This window comes from Homarus americanus, unplaced genomic scaffold (genome assembly GCF_018991925.1).
Source record: "Homarus americanus isolate GMGI-L3 unplaced genomic scaffold, GMGI_Hamer_2.0 scaffold45562, whole genome shotgun sequence".
In the NCBI taxonomy this organism is placed as follows: Eukaryota; Metazoa; Arthropoda; class Malacostraca; order Decapoda; family Nephropidae; genus Homarus; species Homarus americanus.
The window spans coordinates 2,564,059-2,589,569 of NW_024744839.1; the positions used below are offsets into that span (position 1 = coordinate 2,564,059).

A 25,511-nucleotide genomic window follows, 5' to 3' on the forward strand; every position below is an offset into this window, starting at 1 on the left:
ATGCCATTTTTTTCTGTATATGTAATGTATTTTATGGGGCAAAGGGAGGCTGTGGAACGTAACTCCCATATTTTATATATTTCTTATTGGGAAAATTTATTCCGTTAGCGTTGTTTCCATTAATGTCGCGGTTTTCAGGAACGGAACTACGAAGTTATGTGAGAACTTACTGTATAACTGCATCTGCATTCAGCTCTTTTGTATTGCAATGTCCAGGGCCGGATTTTGCTTAATAGGGGCCTGAGGCACAGATCAACTTGGGGCCCCCTACCCTCAAGGTATACCTGTATATATATATATATATATATATATATATATATATATATATATATATATATATATATATATATATATATATATATATATATATATATGTTTGGATTTGGGGGCCCCTTAGAGTCGGGGGGCCTGAGGCCAGTGCCTCAAGTGCCTCATGGTTAATCCGGCACTGGCAATATCTATGTATATATAGCAGTATTGTAGTCTCATTATTAAATACCATACAGCTGAAAACCTGCAGTGGTAGTAACAGTATTTAAAAAATGCCAGAATTTTCTTATGCCTCTGACATGTACAATTAAAATCCAATGAAACATAACCTATTCATAAAATTGTCACTGTTGTTTATCAACCACAATACGCTTAATAAATATAAAAATACTAAAATGCCTTACAAAATTGTCATTTGAAGCAACAGCTAGGGTTTCTCCACACGGTGAGTACTTTAGGTCATGTCGTACTTCCTTGCGGTCACTTATGCGGTACTTCTCCTCCAGGTGCCTGACCAAATGGCAAATAATCATGAAAAAAACCCACAATGAAATGGTATACTGTACTGTAATACAGTACAGAATATCACAATGAAATACTGTATAGATAAAAATTGAAGGCTACATTGATGATAACAGATGGAAATATATATAACTGATCTATAATGTAATACAGACAGAACTAATTAGGATGCTGGATGGATTACAAATAATTTGCTTGAAACATAACCACCAGGTAAATCTTTGAAATATGAGATACTGTACATTGATGATGACCTGAGGCAGCATTAACTGTGAGGACGGAACATTATGAGGAGACAACTTGTTAACTGAATGCCTATGTGTTACCATAAGATATATACTATACCTACTTAAAACAGAAACATTCAAGATCCATTGAGAGTGATGTTGAAAGTTTCAACTATAACATGAGTCATGGACACATGTAACTAAAATCAAAACAATAAAGGCGTTGAAGAGAACCAGCATAAAACTGGGTAAATCTGAGAAGAAAGAAAGCCTAATGAAAATGCTATACAGGTAGCTAAAAGAATAATGCACAGTAATAACGTAAAAACAGTATTAACAAGAGCATCTGGTGCAATTTCCAATAAACATTAATTGAAAGATGTGGCAACTCACTCGGCTTGAAGAATTATAAAAATACCATGACTGAGGCCCACTGCCACATCCTGACCATCAGGACTGAAAGCTGCCGCCCGAGCTGCCTTCTCCACAACAATTGTTGTCATGGGCCGCCTCTCTTCTAAGTCCCAGAGTCTGTTAAAATATCATATATCAAAAACTTATGGTTAGAAATACAGATTACAGTAAATTATCCTTATAGTCACCTTTGAAGTTGAGAAATGGTCAAAACACAGAAAAAGTTAGTCTTTTACTTATATGCAGAGTTTACCCTAACACTGATTGATCTTATTCACTTAATAGTCCTATAGCTGCAACAAACATTGTGGAATTCAGAGTGTTTTCAATGCAGCGTGCAAATTTTTTTTATATCTTGCGGGGTCAAGTATGAGACGTTTATACATGCCAGTTTCTCGAGTTACCCCACTGAGACATAAGTTTTCTCTATCCTCCACTTCAGAAACCTCACAAAATCCCATGTTAATGTTTTAAATATATTTAAAATTACGAATGAATGCCTATGTGTTACCATAAGATATATATACTGTACCTACTTAAAGCAGAAACATTCAAGATCCATTGGGAGTGATGTTCAAAGTTTTAACTATACTGTACAGTATTTACTTTTAGTGAAATTGTCAATTAAGTTGAGTGTTGGGGTGAGTAATAGAGGTTAGAATCCCTTTTCTGCCCTAAGAGAGACTGGTGGCTAAACAAAGGTAAGTAATAGATTCTTATTTGGTTTTCACATTCCTCTACATACAAGTACAGTGACCCCTCGGTTAACGAACTCAATCCGTTCCAGAAGGTCGTTCGTTAACCGAAACCATTGTTTCAATGGGTTTTTGGGTAATTGGTTCCAGCTCACCGAAAATTTCCTAAATTCAACAAAAATGGGAGAAAAGTTCACTTACTTTGAGGTGTGTTTGTAGAAGGCTCCTGGATGATGATGATGATGGGATTTAGAATGGGGGTGGAGGAGAAGGAAGAAGAGAAGGCATTGGGGTGGAAGAGAAGTCACCCCTTGGCGCCATTTCACCCATAAAATTTTAGCTCTCTTGGTGTAATTCAAGATTATTTTCTTTAAATCAACACTGCACTGCATTATATATTGTCAAAATGTAAAATATATTTCAAAATGACCAATAATTTGCTTGGAAACACAGAAAAAAGTGTTTAGTTGAAGAGAGTCTCAAGCAAGATGTTACCTCCAGTGAAAACAGAGAGACTAACACCTGTTTGCTGTGTTAAGAGGCTGGATGCCGCGCATTAAACTAGTCACTTTACCTTCAATTATGTTCAATAATCGTTAAAATGACTAAAAAATTGAATATTAAACTTTTAAAATTATTGAATAGTATAAACTTCTTGATATTTACTAAAATAGTAAGGAATTTAAGCCCTAGAACCGATTAATGTATTGGCGGACTGATACTAAAGCTGGTTGCCCGGTCAGTGCAAGCGAAAACATGTTGAGGTCGGTTCGTAAGAAATTCGTTAACCGAATTGAAGATCCTTATGGAAGGCAGTTCGTTAACCGAAATTTCGTTAACCGAGGCGTTCATTAAACGAGGGGTCACTGTACTATCTTTTAATCCACATGAGTTAAAATGATGTTCAGGGAAAATAGATATGTGTTTTTTGCACACTCGGGGTTGATTGGCAAATCACTCTCTACCACAGTTATCAGGTTAGGACAACCGAGTTGAAAAAAAAAAAAGGCTTTGGTTTTCTAGTAATTTTCATTCAGTTTTCTGGCCACTTGATGGTGACCAACACATTACAACATTTAGTACTATCCTTCATATCTACTTTTCTTCTATCTCTGTAGCACTTTTTACAATTATCCTTACTATTATTTGTTTCTTCACTTGTTTGGTTCCTCATGTATATAAGGCTGACCATAAATGATACATTGTGTGTTTGAAAGGGAGTGCAGTGCAGTAAACAGGTTCTCCAACACTGTGTCAACATGCAGAGCTAAAGCAAACTACTCCCAACATTGTACAGTATGTGTGCTTACAGTATACAGTACATGTGTCTATCAGTGATGCAGTCAAGACCACCGAGACCTGATTGTTGAGACTAAAACCTGACTGTTAAGAGGAAAACCTGACCTTTGGGACCAAGACCGAGACTATTCACAGCTTTGTGAAAATAATAATATTAATATTTATTCAGTAAAATTGTCATACAAATTTAAAATTGGTTTGGTAAGTACATTGGTACTGCAGGTATACAGTTCAGCTTGTGTATAGACAATGCAGGTATATGGTGTACATGCAGTACAGTAAACCCTTGTATAGTATGTGCAAGTTATTGTGTAGCCTTAGCAAGGCTCGAGAAACTCAACACTTGTACCATGTTGATGAGTTCTACTCCATGCTGAAGCTAGCTCAGTTGCAAGAGTCAGAAGTGGATGGCAGAAGTCTACGAAGTTGCAGTATTGCACTGCCTTTATTGATGGAAAGAGGGCCTTCCCTCTGTATGAAAGGAAGGGTGTATACAACTATCATGAGAAATATGATGCTGTATGGCAGTGAAACATGGACAGTTAAAGAAGATGACAAATATAGTACAGGTATTAAGCAAGCTGAAATGAGAATGGTCAGGTAGATGTGCAATATTTCAAAAAATAATAGAATCCTATTCAGAGTTAAGAAAGTGGCTGGGTATTGAGAGTACTCTATTGAAAAAGGGTATGTTGAGATGGTTTGGGTTGAGCATGACAGATCTAAGGAACAGTCTACCAGTTTAAGCTGTGGAATCGAGAGGAGTACCGAGCTTCAAAACAACCCTAAATAATACTATAAAGAACAATGGACGGATCCTACACTACTGGCCTCCTTCCCTCGGCATGGCTGCCTCTAGTGGGTGGCCATTAGGTAAAATAGGTAAATAAGAAATGCACAAGTCTAAGAACTGAAGGGAGGAAAGCCAGGGGTAGGCCAAGAATGACATGGGGAGAGGTTGTAAGAAATGATTAATCAGAGTTTAAAACCAGACAAAATAGACTGTAAGACACACCACAAGAGCTGCCATTAGGAAATTGTAGTTAACCCAGGCAAGCCTGGAAAATGGCCATAAAACATTGATGATGATGACATATACAGTATATATAGTACATATACCTGTACTATAAATGCATTAGACATAATCTATAACATTGTCTCGCCAACCTCTGTATGAAGGGATTTCTAATAGTACATCTGATGAGAGGTATTAAAAAATTAACTCCTACCTGCAATACACACACACACACTCTTTAAAACACATGCTGGCAAACTGTGTCAGACTTTTGAGCAAGTGTGAAATATTATACAGGTACTTTGCAATATTACTGCTCAGTGCAGTGGCCCTCTGTATGCCTGTGTGCATGTGTACACTGTTTAGCAAAGAATTAACCTGACTGTATGGTCATCTGAAGCAGTGATGGCCACAGATCTGGTGGGATGTGTGGCCAGCCCCCACACCTCCCCTAAACCATGGCCCTGTACCACACAGGCTGCCCCAAGCCCTCCATCATGCTCCACCTTTACTGTCCAAACCTCATTCTTCTCTGTCCCAACTATTATCTGTCAACATTACATTGTAACACTGATTGGTTCTCTATAATGCTGAGTACAAAAGACATTACCCTTTTGTGTATGAGGTCACCTCTGAGCTGAATAAAATTGTCTGGCATTAGCCAAATGAAATATTAAAAGTGATGTCCCCATAGTGAAGGGGTTAATTCATTGTTGGTGTAACTATAATTATTACAGTACAGTATTACTATCACTGTAACTACCTGTATTATTATTACTAATTTTATAATTATTATTATCATCAACATCATTACAGGGCTAATATTATTTCTACGTCACACACTAATTTATTTATGAAAGCAAAGTACAAAATTATTTTTTAAAAATTCCACATTTTCTCAACAATGATAATTTCAGTACAATATTTGCATTATGGTTTAGATTAAACATATAATACCCTGTACTCACTTTTTCATTGTGTACAGCTAAAGAATGTATTGGTCCTGCAACTTCATAAACCAAGCTTGGAGCTCCTGAAAAAATCTTACACATAGTTTATCACTAAATTTTGTTCTTGTAATAATACATAGAATAATATAAATTGTATATAACTCAGTACAGCATAGGATAGGTAGTACGATGAATGCTAGTCTGTTATCATTTACCTGGGACTGTAGACACCCTGTTGAGCTGCTTGTCAAAAACACCAATGGTGCCATCCTTTCCCCCACTGAGCAGACCACCAGAGTACACCTCCGTCACCAGCACTCCACCCTGTCACCACCATGCCCACCATGTCACACAAGGATTGGGACAGTGAAAGAGAGGAAGAGATGAGCTATTTTGTTCAAGGAATAACTTAATTTTTAGATTTCACTTGACTGTATTTATCTGCTTACCTACAGACAGTGCCTCTAACACCATGATAAAAATAAACAAATTTCAAGTACTATACAGTACTATTGTAAGTTTGTATAAGCTGAGATATTAAAAAATAAAATAAATATATTCTGAAACAGTGACCTACCAAGAAAAAAGAAAAGAAATAGGAAAGATGAGTCACAATTGGCATGTAATAAGTTGTCAATTGTTTAAAAAAAATCATGTTTACTGAGAGAAAAGTTTTAATGAATGGACCAAAAATTTGTAAATGCACATTTGTGTCACATAACGTTATATGACAATTTGTTTTCCTTCCATCAGAGTTATCAAAAACTGACAGACAAAAATTTTACATGGAACAATCTGCTCCACTACAGGAAAATACAATACCAAAAATAAGGTCAGGCACAACAGTATGCCACTACACATCCTGGTTGTTAAAGGCGCCATTCTTCTGTATATTGTAGTGAAAACAGTGTTGAACAGGTCATTTCTTCAGACCAAGGCAGCAATATAACTACAGTACTGTATCTAGTTTATGTCACATGCAAATAAACTTTTCAACTGAATAGAAAACTAGAGTAGGGAAAAGGGATGATTGCTGCAATAACTTAACCTTTTATGAGGCTCTGATATATTTCACACACAATAAATCCTGTAATTTTGTCATGACATAATTTTTTTTTTTAATTTAACACCAAAAAATTAATATCTTTAACACCTGTCAACATAACTAGAGTATTAATGCAAAAATAGCAATTTCATTTGAAACAAATTACCCTTTAATACCTTCTGTTGTCTAATGTTAGAATAAAGCCAAATTAATTTTCGCAAATGAAGATACTGTACCAGGTTATAATCTAATTTAACGGAGTAAATGTACGTACATGGTAAATTCTATAGGGCAGCTCCTGATACAGTAATCCACTAAATCAATTAAACATGGATACTTATGCCTTGAGGATACATTCTTACAGGTTTATACAGTGTAAAATTAAAAAATCCATACTGTGCAAGAGCAAAATTTAACACAAATATGAACTGAAAGCAGATTTGTAAAGAAATAAATCATGGGTGGCTCTTCCTGTTGCTTTAAGTAATTTACCGTAGTTCTTTTTAGTATTTCAAGAGAACGAGGATAGAGTTTAGTGAGAGGTATGGATTGTCTCTTATGATTTCAAGAATAGAATAGTCTGTGTACTGCATTCTTTATGTAAAACTATTGATATTCACTGAATGTACAACTCACTGGATGGACGTCTTTGATGGCAGAGACCAGCTTAGATTTGCTCCAGATGTAGAGGTGTCCAGTGGAGGTCCCAGTGACAACCCTGTTGTCTGGCATGTGTGACACGCTCACCTGGTCACATGTTGTTTCCTTCCCAAACACCCCGGAGTTCCCCTGCCATATTACAGTGTACAGTACAATGTAATGTAAAATAAATTGCAGTTCTAACTAATTCAGGATAATTTATGACAATTTATCCCGATTTGATTTGTACCTGGACTATTGAGACATAACACATCAAAAACTAGTACAGTACATTTATAATATGTTACATGTAATATAGCATTGTATAATTGGCCAAACAAGCATTGGCATTTTTCTCACTAATGTTTGTCTCTGAATGAAGAGTTACACATTCTTCTATCCATTAGAGCCAAGAGAAGTTGATAGTCCTGGTGAGGCTGATCTCAACAACCACTATACTACTACACTCCCCTGAAAACATTACCTTTATCCTCTTCACCACTGATCGGCTCGTTAGCCACTTGGGCGATCGGTCACGTCTCTGTTACTTTTCTTTTCCTTTTATCCTCTTCACCAAATGATTGGCTCATTAGCCGCTTGGGCAATTGGTCACGCCTCTGTTACACACTGTTGAGCCAATGAAGCGAACGACTGCTGGTGTTAATGGAATATAAGTGCAACTGTGACCATGGCCGAGGCCCCGGGGTGTGGTCATGCACAATCTCCTGTTCCTCCCCCAGATGAAGCCAGTTAACTCGGCAAGGTTACGGTAATATTCATTTCATCAAATTCTGTTGTTGCCGCGTTAAGTCAGGACGACGACGACAATGCATTTGGCTTCTGTAGTTACATTATGATGAATGATTGGGGATATATAACATGTATTTTTGGCGTACAGTAGGAAACAATTGTTTAGACCTGAATAGAGGGGGTTACCATTTCCCAAACAGGTAATAAAGTACATGAAATCAAGAGAAGAGAAATAAAAATTATTTCAAGAGAACACAAAACAACTCAACACTTGAGAGTATCCATAATTTCATTACACTGAAATTAACTGAACAAAGGTATCACTGACCATCAACTAGACAATGACTGGAGATGAACCGTAGGTAATACTGTACTGTAGTCAACTAAAAACATGGATTAATTAATTGTAGGTTTCACAGTGAATGATCCTCCACAGACTAATTAAAGAATAATTAGAAACTCTAGGAGGCGTACACTGGAGCTAGCCATTATCAACAGTAATTCCTTCATATTTTGAGTAACAAGACCAGAGACCACCTTCTCCTTCATTTTCTTTTTTTAAGAGTACAGGTAGTGCATTCTTTTAATTCTGTACTACAAGAACTCTTACTACCTGTACTACTATTACAACACAATGACTTCTATTACTACAAATACCAGTAATACCACATATTAAACCCTTTTAACCCAGTACCCCCAGGATCTGACTGGTGCTGCCAAACGATAGAAATTTCTGAATCATGGAAGGGCAGCTAAGTCTGGTGAAAAAATTCCTCTACTTTACTGATACATGAAACTGAAATAACAGAATGCCAGCCTAAAGGGTGGGAACAGCTGGTAAGGCAAGGTCACAACTCCCTGAGGTAATCAAGACTACTTCTACCCGTGAACTTAATCATTTGCATTATCCCTTCCTCTACCTGTTCCTCCTTGAACATAAAATAAGATTAAATATCCCTTTCATAAAACCTCTTACCTAAATTTTTCAAATCAATCCTTCTCCTTTAAACTAAAAACCTATTTACTGGGTAGTTATCTTCTTCCTAAGCACCTTAACTTAAAACAAATCATACACCTTAATCAGGTATAATACTGTACATTGCTGTTGAGAGCCACCTCCTTAGCCCTTATTGGTACCTGCATCAGTAGCTCCTCCCCTTATCATTATGCACTAAGGTTATCTTGTTAGTCTCACCTGAATAACATTACCACTCAGTTTCCAGAACCTGACATGGTTGTGTCCACAAGTAACCAGCCTGGAGTTTGACCCAGGCTCCCATTCCACCTCCTCCACCTGTAAAGGATTATAATGGTCAGGTACTCAACACAAAAGCAACTAATAAAATGTAAAAAACACACTAAGTAACTCCATGATATGTATCAGGATGAGGTAAAAGTCACTTTAAGGCTAATACAAGTAGAGTACCCTGTATTTATTTGTAATGTTTGGCTACACTGATTTTGCAACACCAATTATAACATTCTGGGTGAAGTAATTTCCTTTTCTACTACACTGCAAGCTGGTCAACTCACTACTGCACCCAGCATATTCAAATTGGTATTACCAATTCAGTTCAGCCAAATGTAAAACTAACTTTTTCCCTGTAAAGTGTCTTATGTTACACCCTGTACAACAGTAGTCAAGTAGTCTCTCATCACTGAAAGAGGCAAGAAGGATGTCAACTAGCATGAACCTACCAGACACAAAGGAGGGGGGGGGATTAAACTTGCTACTGGTTTCCTTCCTTATCAAGTAGTAAATTAGTAAAGCACTAAATAAAACAATAATATCTCTGGTAAGGAGCTTTTAATCCATGTGGGATTTATTTTTGTTTTGTTTTTCATAATGTTTTATGGCACAATCAAATAAATTATAAAATTTTATATCAACTGCATTCTGCACCAATGACCAGATGAAGTTACATGCAGGTAAGTGAAAAAAAAGTAGTGACACTGTGCCATCTTCTTAGATGTGAATTCCCCAGGGAGTCATTAAAGAGATGTCACAATGTAAATAACATCATTTGCTAGTAATAAATGAGTGAATTTCACTACAGCTCCTGCTAAGTGTGTACTGTACTGAACCAAAAATTTAACGCCCGTATTATTAAACAAAAACATCCCTTGAAGAAGGTCGTCGTGTTTCAACCCAAGTTTTAGACTAAATGAGTCCTGAGGGACACCGCAGTACAGTACTTAATGGGGTGGTGTGGCGGTAAAATTAAATAATTCCAATATTATAAATTAATTTTACCACCACACCACCATGTTAAGTACAGTACTGTTGTGTCCCTCAGGACTCATTTAGTTTAAAACTTGGGTTGAAACACGGCGACCTTCTTCAAGGGATGTTTTTGTTTAATAATACGGGCGTTAGTCCCCGAGGCCTTTTATTGAGCTCAGGAACAACAAATTTATTTACCATTTCTCTAGTTGATGACAAATCTTTGAGTTTGGTTAACATGAGAATAATAAACCACATAATCAACTTACCATATCAGTTTTACTTCCTGATACATGGAAGAATATGCTACTTCTCAGCTTCTTTAATGTCATTTGCTTGAAAGCTATAAATTTAGTGTGCCATACAATGTTATCCTGGCCTTCAAAAGATTGGTACAGCTGTCATTGTGCATATTCTATTCTATGGACCTTTATTTACTGCCACTTTAATGTGGTATTCAAAAGACAGACATTTCTGCTTGTGTCTGTCTGTCTAGAGAATACAACTTTTTGGATAGGGAAGTTTGAAAAGTCATTTTAGTAAACATAAAAAGAATTACCAGTACAGTATCTTGGAAATGTTACAAAATAAAACATGAGTTGTTGTGTTTATATTACACCTGTGTGGCTATTGATAACTACTGTATTACACTTACCCTGCCAGAGAAAGCAATATTATAGGCAAGCCGCCTTCCCTTGTGCCACTCCCACACCATCAATTCTTGTTTATGGTCTGGTCCTCCCACAGATGCCAACAGCTGTCAACAGTACAAAAAGGTGACAGAGTACTGTAGGTTGGTTGTGTTTTACTACAAGAATAATTACAGCGCTATGAATATAACTTGAAAAAAAAAATTCACTCACATTCATATAAAGTACAGTACAGTATTTACTGTAACCTTAATTACAGCTGTTAATGTACTATGAACATGCCTTAGTACGCAAGAAAAATCAACTGCAGTTGAACATTATTACAAGTGATATCAAAGACCATGACTCAATCATTTCACCTTTTTATCAGAAGAGAAAGAGAGGGTAGAAACACGGTGAGTATGTCCATCCCTGATGACACTGATGGGGTCACGTGTGGAGGTGTCCCACACAGTGATGTAAGCATCCTTCCCCACCTGACCTGTGGCCGCCAAATGCATGTCACCTGTCATCGCCAAGCTGACATCACAAAGGAGATCAACTTGGAATGATTGACTACATTCTCATTTTCCACATACAGTACTACAAAAACATATCTTTTTCATTAAAATTATTCAGTGAAAACAAGATAACCCAAACACCCACCCCCTCGCTCACAAAATTATCCACCTTGTAATGTCATTATTATGACCAGTGTAGAAGGTCTGTTTTCTAAGTGTGATGTCGTGGACAACGCCCACCCCAGCCACATAGTAGACGAGGTGACCATCCTTGTTGATCTTGACATTGTTCCTGGCAGTGTGGCCATTGTAGCCAAACACCCATACCAGCTCCAGTGACCCATCAGGTGGCTGCCGTGACCCCATCCTCCTGTATAAAAATATTATCACATGAACTAATGTTTATTAGTTTTATCCTCCTGGTATTCATTTTAACATGGATAGCTACAGTGCTTCATTCAATATTTTTTTTTCACAAAGAATATTATGAAACTTGCAGTACAGTATAGTACAGTAGGATAGAAAGATATGTTTTAACAAGGATATTGTTTTTAAACTACATGGCTCAATTCTCTGGGTTTAGGATGGGCTTAGTTAATATTTTCTTTTTTTGCTTTCAATAATTGTTGGATAAATTACAATTTTGAATGTATTTTCCAACAGAAATATAATAAAGACAAAATAAAAGAAAAAAAAGAAATACTGTAGCTCTAGGTGAAAATCATGGAGGATTTCTAAAACATTAATATTTCTACAGAAACTCGGCCACTAAGGGAATAGTATAAAAGACTGGGAAAATGTTCATGAAAATTGTATTTCTCAATACTGTAATCCTGATGATGTTGGTGACCATTGCTGAAGCACCATCATGTGTGGTGATGAACCATTATTGAAGCACCATCATGTGTGGTGATGAACCATTATTGAAGCACCATCATGTGTGGTGATGAACCATTATTGAAGCACCATCATGTGTGGTGATGAACCATTATTGAAGCACCACCACCATGTGTGGTGATGAACCATTATTGAAGCACCATCATGTGTGGTGATGAACCATTATTGAAGCACCATCATGTGTGGTGATGAACCATTATTGAAGCACCATCATGTGTGGTGATGAACCATTATTGAAGCACCACCACCATGTGTGGTGATTAACCATTGCTGAAGCACCATCATGTGTGGTGATGAACCATCATTGAAGCACCATCATGTGTGGTGATGAACCATTATTGAAGCACCATCATGTGTGGTGATGAACCATTATTGAAGCACCATCATGTGTGGTGATGAACCATTATTGAAGCACCACCACCATGTGTGGTGATTAACCATTATTGAAGCACCATCATGTGATGATGAACCACTGCTGAAGCACCATCATGTGTGGTGATGGACCACTGCTGAAGCACCATCATGTGATGTGATGAACCATTATTGAAGCACCATCATGTGTGGTGATGAACCAATAATGAAGCAACATCATGTGTGGTGATGAACCATTATTGAAGCACCATCATGCGTGGTGATGAAACATTATTGAAGCACCACCATCATGTGTGCGTGACAGCGGCGTGACCGATCGCCCGGGTGGTTAGCGAGCTGATCTTTTGGTAAAGAGGATAAAAGTAAAAAGCAAAAGTATAAGCTGGTTCAGTTACCGTTGGAGGGGCAGACCTATGCTTCAGCTGTCCAGTGTACTCACTCCACAAAACCAATATTTGGCCAGTAAACGGAAATAAAATCACAGGAAAAGTCACATGACTTGTACACATTGACAACACAATATTTATATGATGACATTGCACGTAGGTTAGGTTAGGTTTTTCCGTGCCTTTTTTTCCTGTGACCTTTTTCTTGTAACCTTTTTTTCCTGGATTCATTTAGCTTTCTTTTCTTATCTCCTATTAACATTATTCTTCCCTAACTTCATTTTTAGGTTAACCTTGTCTCTAGATTCTCTACCATTAACTACTTAAGTTTAATAATCATTGTCTAAAAATATATTTTGCATTTAAATAAATAAAAACATTAATTGACGCACTGATTAGTTTTCTACAAATGTCAAAAAAGCTTATACTGTATTCACTGAACCACGATCCTAACCTAACTTTCTCAACCCAGCAATTTTAGCATTCATGCTAGTTAAATCCATGTTAGCGACTGGTAAGTCATGTATTTGTTCTCCCAGTTTAAAAAATATCAAGCAAAAGCCATCATGGTGAACATAGCACAGCTACCATAACGAGTAAGGAATATAAGTGTTACATACTTAACACAAAGAGGGTATACACAGAGGCATAGACAGCTCCACTGACACAGCCTGTCTCTCCTTGAGTAGTGAGTTGTCATGACAGTGTGATACACATCAACTTCGTTGCTAACAACCGTGCCTTGCAACCTGAATTCCCTTAATCGGAAATATTTATGTCAGACTCTTAAGGTATAATCATTACGTTGTAAATTGAAATACAGCTAAGAATAATAAAAATGACGAAGAAAAGCAATTTTACGAAGGCGAGTTGTAGAGCAGTGACGCACAGTACACCCACCTCCAAAACTGACACGAGAACACTGGCCACTCAACCACTAGCACTGGTCCAGTGGCACTGGAACGTCAGTCTGGACGTTGCCTGGAACTTGATCTTGTATTCCCAGTACGCCAGACGAATGCCCATGTTGGCAACGGTGCTGCAATATGTTGGCAATATGTTCGCTTCTTCCGCAAACTAAATAATTCGCTTTCGTATTCATGTAGTGTAAACTGTGGCCCGATTACATACCTCTAAATATTAGGTTAGCGAATAACCCAATCAAACACCGGGGTCTTCATTAGTGGAGTTCTGAAGTGTATATATTACATGATAAAAGAAAACTAGTTGATTTTCACTGTATACAATTTTAAGCTCATTCGACATTTTGGGCTATACTTATACTTTTATCCTCTTCACCTCTGATCGGCTCGTTAGCCGCCCGGGCGATCGGTCACGTCTCTGTCACGCACTGTTGGCAAGTACTGGGCATGTACGGCTCCTGAATGTACCTGAACCCGCTCCAGTGTTGGTCAAGTCTTGTCTTGAAAGAGCTCGCACTCGGTTATGTCAAACCCTGAGTCTGTAACAACGTAAAGGGCAGCGAATGTCGTTCATATTATATTGATTTGGAACTGTGAAGACGGTGAAGTGTGAACGGAGACACACCATCGTCGTATCCGAAGCTTCTACATTTAAAACAAATTTATCCCTTCATAAACATTTGCAAATGAAAGGTGTAAACAGTACAGAGAACATGATTCGTACATTCATATACAATAATATATACATTTATACACCATCACAGCATGAACAATAAATAAACAATTCTAGTTACACAACTGTTAAATTCAGTCTGAATAATACGACTATATAAACGCTTCATCTTGATTGTACTTATTCACTTCACGAATGAGAAACGTGATATACGACATTAATCTGCGTTTTTCATGCCAGCAAATCATAGACAATATAAAAATTGATATCATAGTTTGTGAAATATTCAATACATTTTAGGATGTATCATACCTTCCTTCCTTAGACTTTAGTAAGCCCCTGTGGGGAGAATGAGAGTATAATTATAGCTGTATTTGCTCTATGAGGCGAGGAACAGGGGGCATCGCCGCGCCGTCCGGAAGGCAGTGTCGTGCCAAGACCACCAATAGGTGCCACATACATCGTATCACCCACCACCTTGGCCTCCACTGAATCAAATTGTAAAAAAATCTAACAGCCACACACCTCTGTACCTATGTTCCATGTAAGTTAAAATTGGTTCTGACGGTGATCTTAAAACATTTATTCTCAAATCAGAACTACTGTACACTCAGTTTAGCAGAGAGGTTGGATGTGTGGTAGTAATGCAGGCAACCCACCCTTAATGCGTGCGTCTCGACGACAGATTCGGCCGAGGTGAGGCGGGTGTGCCAGTGTGTCTTCTCACCGCTCAGTGCTCCTCCCCGTCGTCCTCACTTCTACTCCCTTGTCGGGGAGATATATCACGGTAGTACAAAAATTTCCAGTCACATTATGTAAGACTTCAGAGGCGTCTCCGTATGACTCACAACATTTCCAAAATTCTGTCTATATACAAAAAAAAAGAACTTTGCGTTGATGGAACTGGTCCTTGTGGTGATAGAAAAAGGAAGTGACAGTAAACATTGCATCGATTATTTTGTCATCAACGTAACACTGGAGGTAAGATAATGAGCCGGATTTAACTGTTTTGGCTAACAAAGATATAATAATAGCTAAAAGTAAGATGGTCATCTCCTTCTCCTCTCCTCAACCACTGTTTATTTATGTAACGTTTTGGGTCAACGTGGATCAAACTGTTCTTCAGAAAATCGACCCATTTGTTTTAATACTATTACATGCCGTGATAAACATTGCGTGGTAGTCACATCCCAAATATTTTTTCTTAAAATGTTTCCTTCACTCAGACCCTGATTGATATTGTGGGGTACGGGATATTTGGTTCACACTCAGGATGGGATGGAGAAAGGAAACTCACAATGTGCTCTCTGTATACATGTTGTATTGGATGTACAATGCAGCTTGGTGCTGGGAAGGCAGCATGGTTACAAGCGTTGAGTAGATGGAGCTGGTTGGTGAGGGTGCTTAGGGAGGACCAGCTTGTGGGTCGCCATGCTCGCCGGCGGGAGCAAGGGCCGCCAGGCAGGAGGAGGAGGAGGAAGTGTTGCTTGCTGGTTGGTGTAGGTAGAAAAGAGAGTGGTCACCACGAGGTCAGGTCTTTTATAGCGGAGGTAGGCGTGGCTTAATAGTTGACCTCCGTCATGTAAGGCGGCGCTGGTTGACCTAGACCACGAGACATACACTGGGGAATTCGCGGGGTCGGCTACTTAGCGACAAACAACGTTTGTAGGGGAGGTATCCACTACAATACCAAAGTTAAAAATCGAAATTGTCATGTCAAAATAATTTCAATTTGACAAGGTAGTTAAAAAATAATTAAGACAAACATTGTTGGGGGAACTTGGCACAATGCACAAGTTTTGCCTGTATTTGATCATGAAGTTTAAATCATCTACTCCGCTTGCCAACAGCTATGAAAAATCTCAATACCTCAATAAACGTGTTGAAAGAAACAGATCTGTATTCCCCGACAAATAAGGACTCGGGGGTGAGGATTGCTAAGACGAGTTATTGGTAAATGTATAACGGGGGTTTAACATCAAGCTCAAGTGTTCATGCTTTGTAAAATATGTGGAAAATACCTACAGGAACTAGATAGACCTTTATATAACGAGCTGACGACGCCCCTACCACTGGGGTCTGCTATACACACCCTTTGTGACCCCTTCTGTAATCCGACCACTACTCTAATCCTTTTGAGTTGTCGCTCACAAGATGAGTGTGGAGTGCACAATTAACTAGCCGCTGTATGTGGACATTAAAAACAAATCAATTGATATACAAACAGATGATTTACTATGAAGCTGTGGCGCAATATGTAAAACAGCATTAGCAACAGTAATAGTGGTGGTGGTGGTGATAGTTGTAGTACAATACGTAACTTGAACAGTAATTGTGGTAGTGGTGGTAATGATAGTAGCCGTAGTGCAATATCTAAAACTTACAACTAGCAACATAAATAGTGGTAATGGTTATCTAAGAAATCAATTAATCTAAACATAGCGATCTTCACTAGAAATATCAAGTTACAACCTATTTACTTCAGTTTGTTAGACGCTATGCTATGTCATTCCCGTGAATCTTTTGCTGCTTCAGCAGGCTATTTGACTTTATTCCTTCTGTTTGGGTAACAAATGGTTTAATAACAAAAACGAGAGACGAAAGCCTTGTCGTTTCACTAAGATTCATAGTAATATTCCTTTTTATTTTTTGTAAGGTAAATTTTGCTTCTTTTCAAAACATTTTGGTTTTTGCAACGTGAAAATTTACAGCCGGTTGGCGACTTAAGTAACAAGTGCTGCTGTCTACAGAAACATGGATGCTTATGAAGAATTTCTGAAGAAGATACAAGAAGGGCTACAACGGACGGAAGAAGATGCACAGAACGTATTACCTGCGTCACAATGCGGGGGAGCACAACCTTTGGCAGCTAGGGCAGGTTTTCAGCAGCAGCAGCAGCCACAAGTGCCACTGCCGGAGGTCCAACAGACACAGCGCCCTGCCTCACCTTCCTTCAAGGTCCTATACGAAGACATCTGCCAGCGCATCCGCAGCTCCGGCACCCTCGACGACATCATGAGAGACTTTCAGGTAAGACTTCCAACACTGTTGAGGTACAAATGAAAGTGTCAACTCTTTCATTAGTATAATGATGCCATCACCTTACATTTATTTAATTTTAATAAATATGATTGTACATGCCTTTATACACCACTTGGTCACTAATTCATGGACTCACTCAATTACTGACCGAGAAAATTTGATTGTCTGCGACTGACGGACATAATTTTGATTTATACGCTGACGTAACTTTTCACGACTTTACTTTTACTTTTTACTTTTATCCTCTTCACCACTGATCGGCTCGTTAGCCGCTTGGGCGATCAGTCACTCTTCTCTATTCACACGTGTGTTTTTATAATGTGAATAAGCAGTCATTAGCTTCAACCGTTACGGTATTAACTGGTTCTTCAATGTTTATTCCTGGCACCTTAAGGACTTAAGTGTAGGGTAAAAATTGCTCGTATATAAGTCAGGAGCGTGTGTAGCTTTAGCTAAAATCGTACACGTATTACCGGGAAAAAATGGCAAAACATGAGATACAATGAAACAGAAGGAACTGTAGGGTTCACGTTCAGTATTGAATACAGATGACAATTTTGGTATTGTGAGTCAGTATCATCGTTTGTCTAAATATCATGCAAAAGTTGACACTCGTAGTCAATAAAGTCGGGCATCTCAAGTTATTCAAGAGGACAGTCCTGGTTTACTATTTTAGGTTGCATTACAGTAAAGCGTGAGAACTACTTTTCAAATGGTTTTGTTAAAATTAATTGGTTCACTAAACCATATATGAGTGAAACTTGTTTTTGGAGGGAGTGTTTAAAGAAAACAGTAGAGCTGTAAGTAACCGTTGATTATTCTTATCAACCAAGTGTAAAAAGCAAGCATGACTTGTAACCCAAAGTCACTAATTTGACGAGATAACTGTCTCCTTACAGGGCTCTAACAGCGATGTGTTTACTCTATACCAGTACTGTACCACAAATTCTAATACGACAAAATTATTTTCAGGACTTAAACACAGATTTAGAGAGGGTGAAGTATGTCTCCCAGTTGACAGAGATCAAGACAATGAACCTGGAAGAAAATTATTCCAGAAAGATTGAGGAAGATGCCAGCAACTATGAGAAGGTATATGATATGCTGATTTCCAACGAGGCGTCTGCCAGCAAGGCTCTCGAGGTGATGAGAAAATGTGTGCAAAAGACCCCAGCCCAGGATGTCACCACTCTCGCCGTCCGGTACATGAAGAGAGGCTGGGCGTCGTTGCTCCTGGAACAGTTTGAAGACGCAAAAATCGACGCTAAGAAAAGTTTGACGTTTAACTGTCCCGAAGAATTATTATGGAATTCTTTTGAGATCCTCGGGTACTGTAGCGCCAGGGAGCACGACAACAAGGCAGCTGAGACTTACTTCCTCAAATCATTAGAGAATCTCCGAAAAAGTAATACTGTGAATGAAGTTAAAGCAACTGTAACCGTAAGGATCATGACGGTGTTCAAAACAGTGAAAGCAAAGAAAAATAAAAAAGGATCGAAGACTCAGTTGGGGGAGGTGGAGGTAAAGGCTGTCGTACCTGAGGTGTCTTACGGCCCTCACAAGCGTTTCCCGAGTGCGTCGTCTGCCCTTGACTTCATCATTACGGAAGACAGAGGCCGTTGCACCATAGCTAAGAAAGACATTAAACCTGGTAAGCAATATATTATAATGTTCAATCAGATTAAGTGGATAACATATTTACGCGTGTGATTAAAATGATAACGTAATAAAAAAACAATACATATTCAATTTATTTTCGGGTGACAGGCGACATCTTGATAGTGGACACTCCTTACTGTACGATGATGAACCCAGAGCACCTGAGCAGTCACTGCTACCAGTGCTACACCCGCTGCCACACACCAGTTCCCTGCAACTCTTGTGCTAAGGTAAGGCACCTCCTACTACTCTCACTCACCACAAGATTTGCATTTATTCTTTTTCATTCTTTTATCCTCTTCGCCACTGATCGGCTCGTTAGCCGCTTGGGCGATCGGTCACGTCTCTGATTACTTTTACGTTCAAGAGAGACATGGCAATGCACTTGAATCCAGAATTGAGACAAGAATAACCCGAAGGGTGGCACACGAAATCCATGATGTTGTTAGATGATAACTCAGCTTCACCAAACTGTCCAATACACACACACATACATACACATACACACACACACACACACACACACACACACACACACATATATATATATATATATATATATATATATATATATATATATATATATATATATATATATATATATATATATATATATATCCATGATGAAGTATACAGATACAGTACTTTAATGACTACTGTGGTGCCGCAGGTGTCATACTGCAGCGAGGGGTGCCGGGCGGCGTCCTGGTCTGGGCTTCACCACGTCGAGTGCTGCGTTCTCGACCACCTCATTGACCCTGGGATAGGCAAGATGGCTTTACTGGCCTACAGGTTAGGACTCACTTCGTCACCACATAAGGTTTATTCATGCTCATCCACATCTATCCTGATCTTGTCGCCACTTACCGAGCCTGCTACTGTCAGAACTACACTTACCCCTGACCCACTACCACACATTCCCCACATAATTTTTTTTTCTTTTTTTACAGGGATTAGCCCACCCGGGCACAGGTCACTGACCCACATCAGGGCCTGGGGGGCGAAAATTTAATAATAATAATAATTCATAGTAAATAAAATGTATAATAAAAAGTAAAACAAAATATTAATGGTAATAATAATAATAATAACAACACTGTGATAATAATACATACAAAGAAATGCAAGAATGAAAATAATCAACAGTAGAGAAACGCTATATATGTATGTTGTTTTGTCATGTAATAGAAACAATTGAGACCTTACAATTGTGTGTAAATGAGGCAGAAAGTCAGATCAGCAACCTGGGACTTGGTCACAATTTTCGTGATGTCATATGGCAGCAGGGTCTACCATTAGACAACACATTATGCTGCCAATATCTTCCCAGGCGGTAGTACCTCCCTGTTCGGTAGCTGCCTACTACCTACTACCTATTATTATTGGACGTAGATTTCTCCTTTCTCTGCTATACCTGACTCAACCCCACTGCTGCCAGACCGAACCTAGTCAGTCTACTACATCTGGTAATGGTCTGTTCGGTGGACAAAATCCATTGAGGAGAAAAAAGAATCCTATGGTCTTCCTTGTCCCGCCCTAACTTCGAGCCTAATCAATTCTCATATGCTTTACAAAAGTTATGTGACTGGACTACAGCTTGACTAACATAACATGATATTCATAACTCCTACCGTGATGTATGTTTTGCAATTGTTTCCTGGCTGGAAGACACAGGGCTAGTTTTTGCTCTAATTTGATACAGAAGATAAGGCATCTTGTCCTGGAAACAATAAGTGAGCATGTAAATTTCTTGCTTTCTATTGATTCAGTTCACATTGCTGGTGACTATAGGAACACAAGGAGTTTCTCAGCTGTTTTGTTGGACGGGTGGCTAGTAATTAACCCTTTCACCGCGTTTCACGCACTTGCTATTTTATTCTGGCTACCGTCAAACGATTTTATTCAGCTTAGAGTAACCTCCCGCTGTGAAAGGGTTAATATATTTTTTCCTTATCTGCAGGGTGATAACAACGATAAAATGGCGGGCACTACTGAAGTGGCGACAGCAAATTGAAACCTTGGTAGAGGGTGAGGTGGAGCAGGGTGAGGCAAGTGTTAGAGAGAAACAGCCAACAGAGGAGGCGGAGCAGGAGAAGCCCTTTTCATGGGAGGGAATGTACTCTTCCCGCGACTACAGGACTGTTCTACACTTAGCAAGTAACTCAACCAAAAGGACGTTTGGTGACATGTTCAAGCGAACTATCACTGCTGTGTACTTGGCTCAGTGCCTGAGAGTCGCTGGTTATTTTGGCGAGGACGACGTGAACGAGGAAGATATGATGTTTGTGGCAAGTCTGCTGCTCAGGCATATACAGGGAGCTTCTTGCAATGCTTACGAAATTAGCGAGTTTGATGTTAGTCCTGAGGGCGTGGTGGGCGCCAAGGTGCTGGAAGTGGGAGGAGCTCTATACACCACTATCTCCCTCACAAACCACTCTTGTGTTGCCAATGCTTCGCGTTACAGCATCAGTGATCAGTGTGTGCTGAGGGCCACAAGGTCTATCCCCCGTGGGAATGAGATTCTCGATAACTATGGTTTTCACTTCTACACAGCCACTGTCAATGAACGTCAAGAAGCCCTTCTTAACCAATATAAATTTAAATGTCTGTGTGAGGCGTGCAGATTAGTGTGGCCATTGTATCCTCACCACCCAGCAGAGACACTGATCTTCAGGTGCCCAGCGCCCTCCTGCGGTGGCTCCTGCTGTTATTCCACCAGTAGTCGTTCCAGGTGCAACATGTGTGGTAACCAACAACAGTATTCCAAACTCTTACAAGAACTAGAAGTACAGTTAAACAACTACAAAAATGCCTTGAACAAGTTGAGGAAAGGTAACATATCAGCTGCCCTGCCGGCATTGTTGGTTCACCAAGCCTTCCTGGACCGCCACACAGTGGAGCCTGTCAAGCACTACACGGACTGCCAGGAGGCAACTAAACAGTGCTATAACTATCTCGGAAATATTCACCTGCCTCGCAAGACAGCCGCCCTGGCCCAACCACAGCAACGCTCCCCACTCAAGTTGAAGGCGCCAAAGAAAGTAGTTATGCAATAATAATCCATGGCAGTTGTTCGTTCGTTTCTTTAATTGTTTTAAGAAATTATGGTGGAGGTTTAAGGAGCTACTTGTGCAGCTATAATGCAGTATATATTATGCAAGGTTATAAATGTGTAGGGCAAAACACAAATTATGCTTAGAATGTGTTACCGCACATTAGGGTGGTATTTCCAGCTTGTGCTACAGATCTGAACGTTCGGTAAAACACTGTCGGGTATACGGCATACCCTCAGTACCTTCTTGTAAATGTATATGCTTTGTGAGGTCTCTGAATCTCTGGGTTCATGAAGAGGCAGGTGAGGTGACAGGACTTTTGTTGGCGAATGTGCATCATGCCAAAATGGGTGTGAAAATTTGGAAATTTGGGGTAATTCAACAAAAACCATAATTTCGGCAAGGCCAGAGGACCTAGTGTAAAATTTTTAAAGGATTTGATGTACTTGTACTCCCTTATGTGTAGCAGTATCCTTCAGGCTAATGTACAGAAGCTAAAACAACTATCTGTGCATACTTTGTGGGAAGCAATATGAGACCATGGACGATAAATATTGGTACAGGTTGTACCTCTCTAGTCCGGCATTCTGTGGTACGGAAACTCCCGTGGTCTGGAATGATTTTAGTTTGCCCAATAGCCAATATCCCTGATGTACCTCAAATGTAATTTTAGTTACAGTACCATCACTTCACTTTGGAAGCAAAATTATGGTAGCATTAAAGGTAAATGAAATAGTATTTTAATCGTATTACTTTTTCTTATTTATTTATTTCCTATCTAATGTTTTTCTGCTTTATGTAGGGTGTTTCGAGGGTGAATTTCCATGGTCCGGCACCGGTCAGGTCCCGAGGTTGCCGGACTAGAGAGGTACAACCTGTATATGAGGGCTGTCACTAGTCACACGTAAAATTTCGGAGCATATCGACCCCCACCTGCACAGATAGTTGTTTTAGCTACTGTACCTCAGTTATAAGTTTTATTATTGATAAGGAAAATTAATAGTATAGTTTTCAGTTTTATTTGTTATTTTTAATTTCTTTTTAAGATGCAACAACAACTGTACAAGGTAAAATATACAGGATTTTACAAAATTCTGCAAACATGTGAGAACAGTTAGGAGAGACAACACAAATTTTATTAGAGAAAAAAACTTGACTTAACAGTGTGGATTAGTTTTGATAACACTCCAGTGAGTAATGTTACTGTGGTACGGTATTTATTTTCATTGAAACCAGCAGATGAGGGCATTACATGCCTAGGTTTGTAACAGTACATCTACTGACACTGCTATTAAATCATTTTTGTGTGTGCTGTATATCTTCAGTAATTATCATCAAAGTTAAGTCAACTGATTCTCCATTCAGTACCCAACACTCACAATCCATCAATATCCCAAGATAGGATATGAGAAAGCATTTTCACATTAACAGAAGTTACACACATAAACATACACCACCTTAACAAACAGGAGGAAGGTTACAGATCATTTTTACACTGGTAAACAAATTACCAAGATTGAGGTTTTGTCATGTAATGGAATAAAGGCAGAATGCTCATTAATTGTATTTTCAAGGTCAATTAAAAAAAATTGACTAAAAATCATCTTCCTAACTAAATACCTGTACAGTATACTTTAAGTTAACAGATTGGTATATATCACACATGTAGCAAAAAAAATTAAACAGATGCTAAAGATGTTTTCTGGTATGCCTTTTAACAATTTTTGGCACTAAAGTTTTCACAAGAATATATATTTTGAACATATAAGTATTATCTAAAATATAACATGTTGAATAATACACTTAGGAAAACATTCCCAAGTTTAAATATTATTGTAATACTATACTTGAAATAACTTACAAAAATAACCTTTGATACAAATATGTAACATCATGACTATCAAAAAAACATGGACCTGAATTCAGAGATTGCTCTTGTGATAACTATTCCACTCCTATATTTGGTTATGTAAACAAATACATTTTAAAGAAAAGATATGCACTTCACTTACATATAGACATACGACATCAGTTCTGTATTTTACCATGGGAACCAATTTATCAGCCAGAATTCAAAATTGCTTCTCTGATGGAGTTAAAATTTAAATATTGATTTACAGAGATCGAGAAGTGTATATCATTTGCTCAGATAATAATGAGAAGAAAGAAAAGAGTACAGGGTATAAATTATTTATTTGAAAAAGTTGCAAGCTTTTTATACAGGACATTGTTGGGAGAGTATGAAGAGCATGAAAAGCTGTAATTTAAAGACTACCGAATTTGAGTACGCATGATTAAAGGTAATTTGACCACATGGGAACATATGACTGAGAGGGAAAGAGCATTTATTAGAGAAGAAGCCATGCAGGAAGACATTGGTAATCTCAGATTATCATCAGGATTGTAGAAGCATGTATCAAAATTTTATTGGATCTTATATAGTATATTGTTTCTAAGTTACATTGCTGACAATAGCTAGCATCAATAGATATTCACGGCTTATTCACACAAGGGTGTAAAATGGCTGTAAAATGATGATGATGATGATGAGTTTGTTCTTTTGGAACTGTTTACCACAAAATTAAAGAAATGGGTACAGTATTGTTTTTATGCACATTGGTTGCAGGGGAACACACTGTATATTCACTTCATCTGCCGATTCTTAATTTGTCTGTCACCTATTTTATGTTAGGTCCATGACTTATATGGATCTTGTGTTTTTTAGTGACTAGAACAGTACAGAGCAAGTCAAAACCTGGAACTCCCATGACAGTATAAAGTAGCAACAAATGAAATTGTGAAAAGGAATTCCAGTTTTAATGTGGTTTACAGTTGGTTATACAGTTCCCTTATTTTCCTTTATTATATGAGAGGGGAGTTGGCAAATATTGATGGACATTTCCAAGAAAACTGGCATAAACCTGTATGTTTGTTAATTGTAAAGTTGATAGAAGTGTTCATCTAAAAAAAAAGTGCAAATAAGCACGTAGCCTTCACAGAATGCATGTACAGTATATGTACAAACTTAAAGCTTTTGCTACTCTTGTGATGCCAAGAACATTGATAATGATAAAAGTTTAAGAAAATTCAATATCAGGCATACTGTACAGTATATCATGGTGCAGTACCCTGTAGGTATTAATTTCTTGAAATTCATCCCATTTCAAAGTAAATTTTATGTACAGTACGTACAGTATAAACATAAAAAAATTATTTCTGAACAGTGAAGAGTCCTTTACTTTACTTATTTTTACTTTTATCCTCATTACCACTGATCGGCTCGTTAGCCGCTTGGGCGATTGGTCA

At 38.4% G+C, this 25,511-nt stretch overlaps 2 protein-coding genes across 7 annotated transcripts in view; one reads left to right on the forward strand and one right to left on the reverse strand.

Moving 5' to 3' along the window:
- LOC121878203 (echinoderm microtubule-associated protein-like 5) overlaps positions 1-17,385 on the reverse strand; it is a 41,544-nt gene extending 24,159 nt beyond the window's left edge. The window contains exons 1-11 of one of the 4 annotated variants that reach the window (XM_042384277.1): positions 17,285-17,385; positions 11,370-11,570; positions 11,060-11,219; positions 10,706-10,807; positions 9,022-9,120; positions 7,074-7,226; positions 5,608-5,716; positions 5,411-5,475; positions 4,821-4,990; positions 1,413-1,550; positions 675-780 (exon numbers count right to left, since the gene is read on the reverse strand). In XM_042384277.1, the coding sequence (XP_042240211.1) occupies positions 675-780; positions 1,413-1,550; positions 4,821-4,990; positions 5,411-5,475; positions 5,608-5,716; positions 7,074-7,226; positions 9,022-9,120; positions 10,706-10,807; positions 11,060-11,219; positions 11,370-11,566 (1,299 nt within the window). In that variant the 5' untranslated portion in view covers positions 11,567-11,570; positions 17,285-17,385. Of the gene's footprint in view, positions 1-674; positions 781-1,412; positions 1,551-4,820; positions 4,991-5,410; positions 5,476-5,607; positions 5,717-7,073; positions 7,227-9,021; positions 9,121-10,705; positions 10,808-11,059; positions 11,220-11,369; positions 11,571-13,475; positions 13,571-13,755; positions 13,879-14,763; positions 14,848-17,284 lie in introns of those variants that run through there. The other 3 variants (XM_042384280.1, XM_042384278.1, XM_042384276.1) reach the window with 3 other exon arrangements.
- Positions 14,875-23,766, forward strand: LOC121878204 (SET and MYND domain-containing protein 4-like). Of its 3 annotated transcripts, none has more exons than XM_042384283.1 (6): positions 14,875-14,995; positions 17,202-17,481; positions 18,466-19,144; positions 19,261-19,382; positions 19,823-19,944; positions 21,113-23,766. In XM_042384283.1, the coding sequence occupies exons 2-6, from the start codon at positions 17,206-17,208 to the stop codon at positions 22,206-22,208; spliced, it is 2,295 nt and encodes a 764-aa protein (XP_042240217.1). In that variant the 5' UTR covers positions 14,875-14,995; positions 17,202-17,205; the 3' UTR covers positions 22,209-23,766. The 3 variants fall into 3 exon arrangements, with proteins under 3 accessions (XP_042240217.1, XP_042240215.1, XP_042240216.1); XM_042384281.1 differs by lacking the exon at positions 14,875-14,995 and adding an exon at positions 15,040-15,432; XM_042384282.1 differs by lacking the exon at positions 14,875-14,995 and adding an exon at positions 15,040-15,238.
- Positions 23,767-25,511: the final 1,745 nt, after the last annotated feature.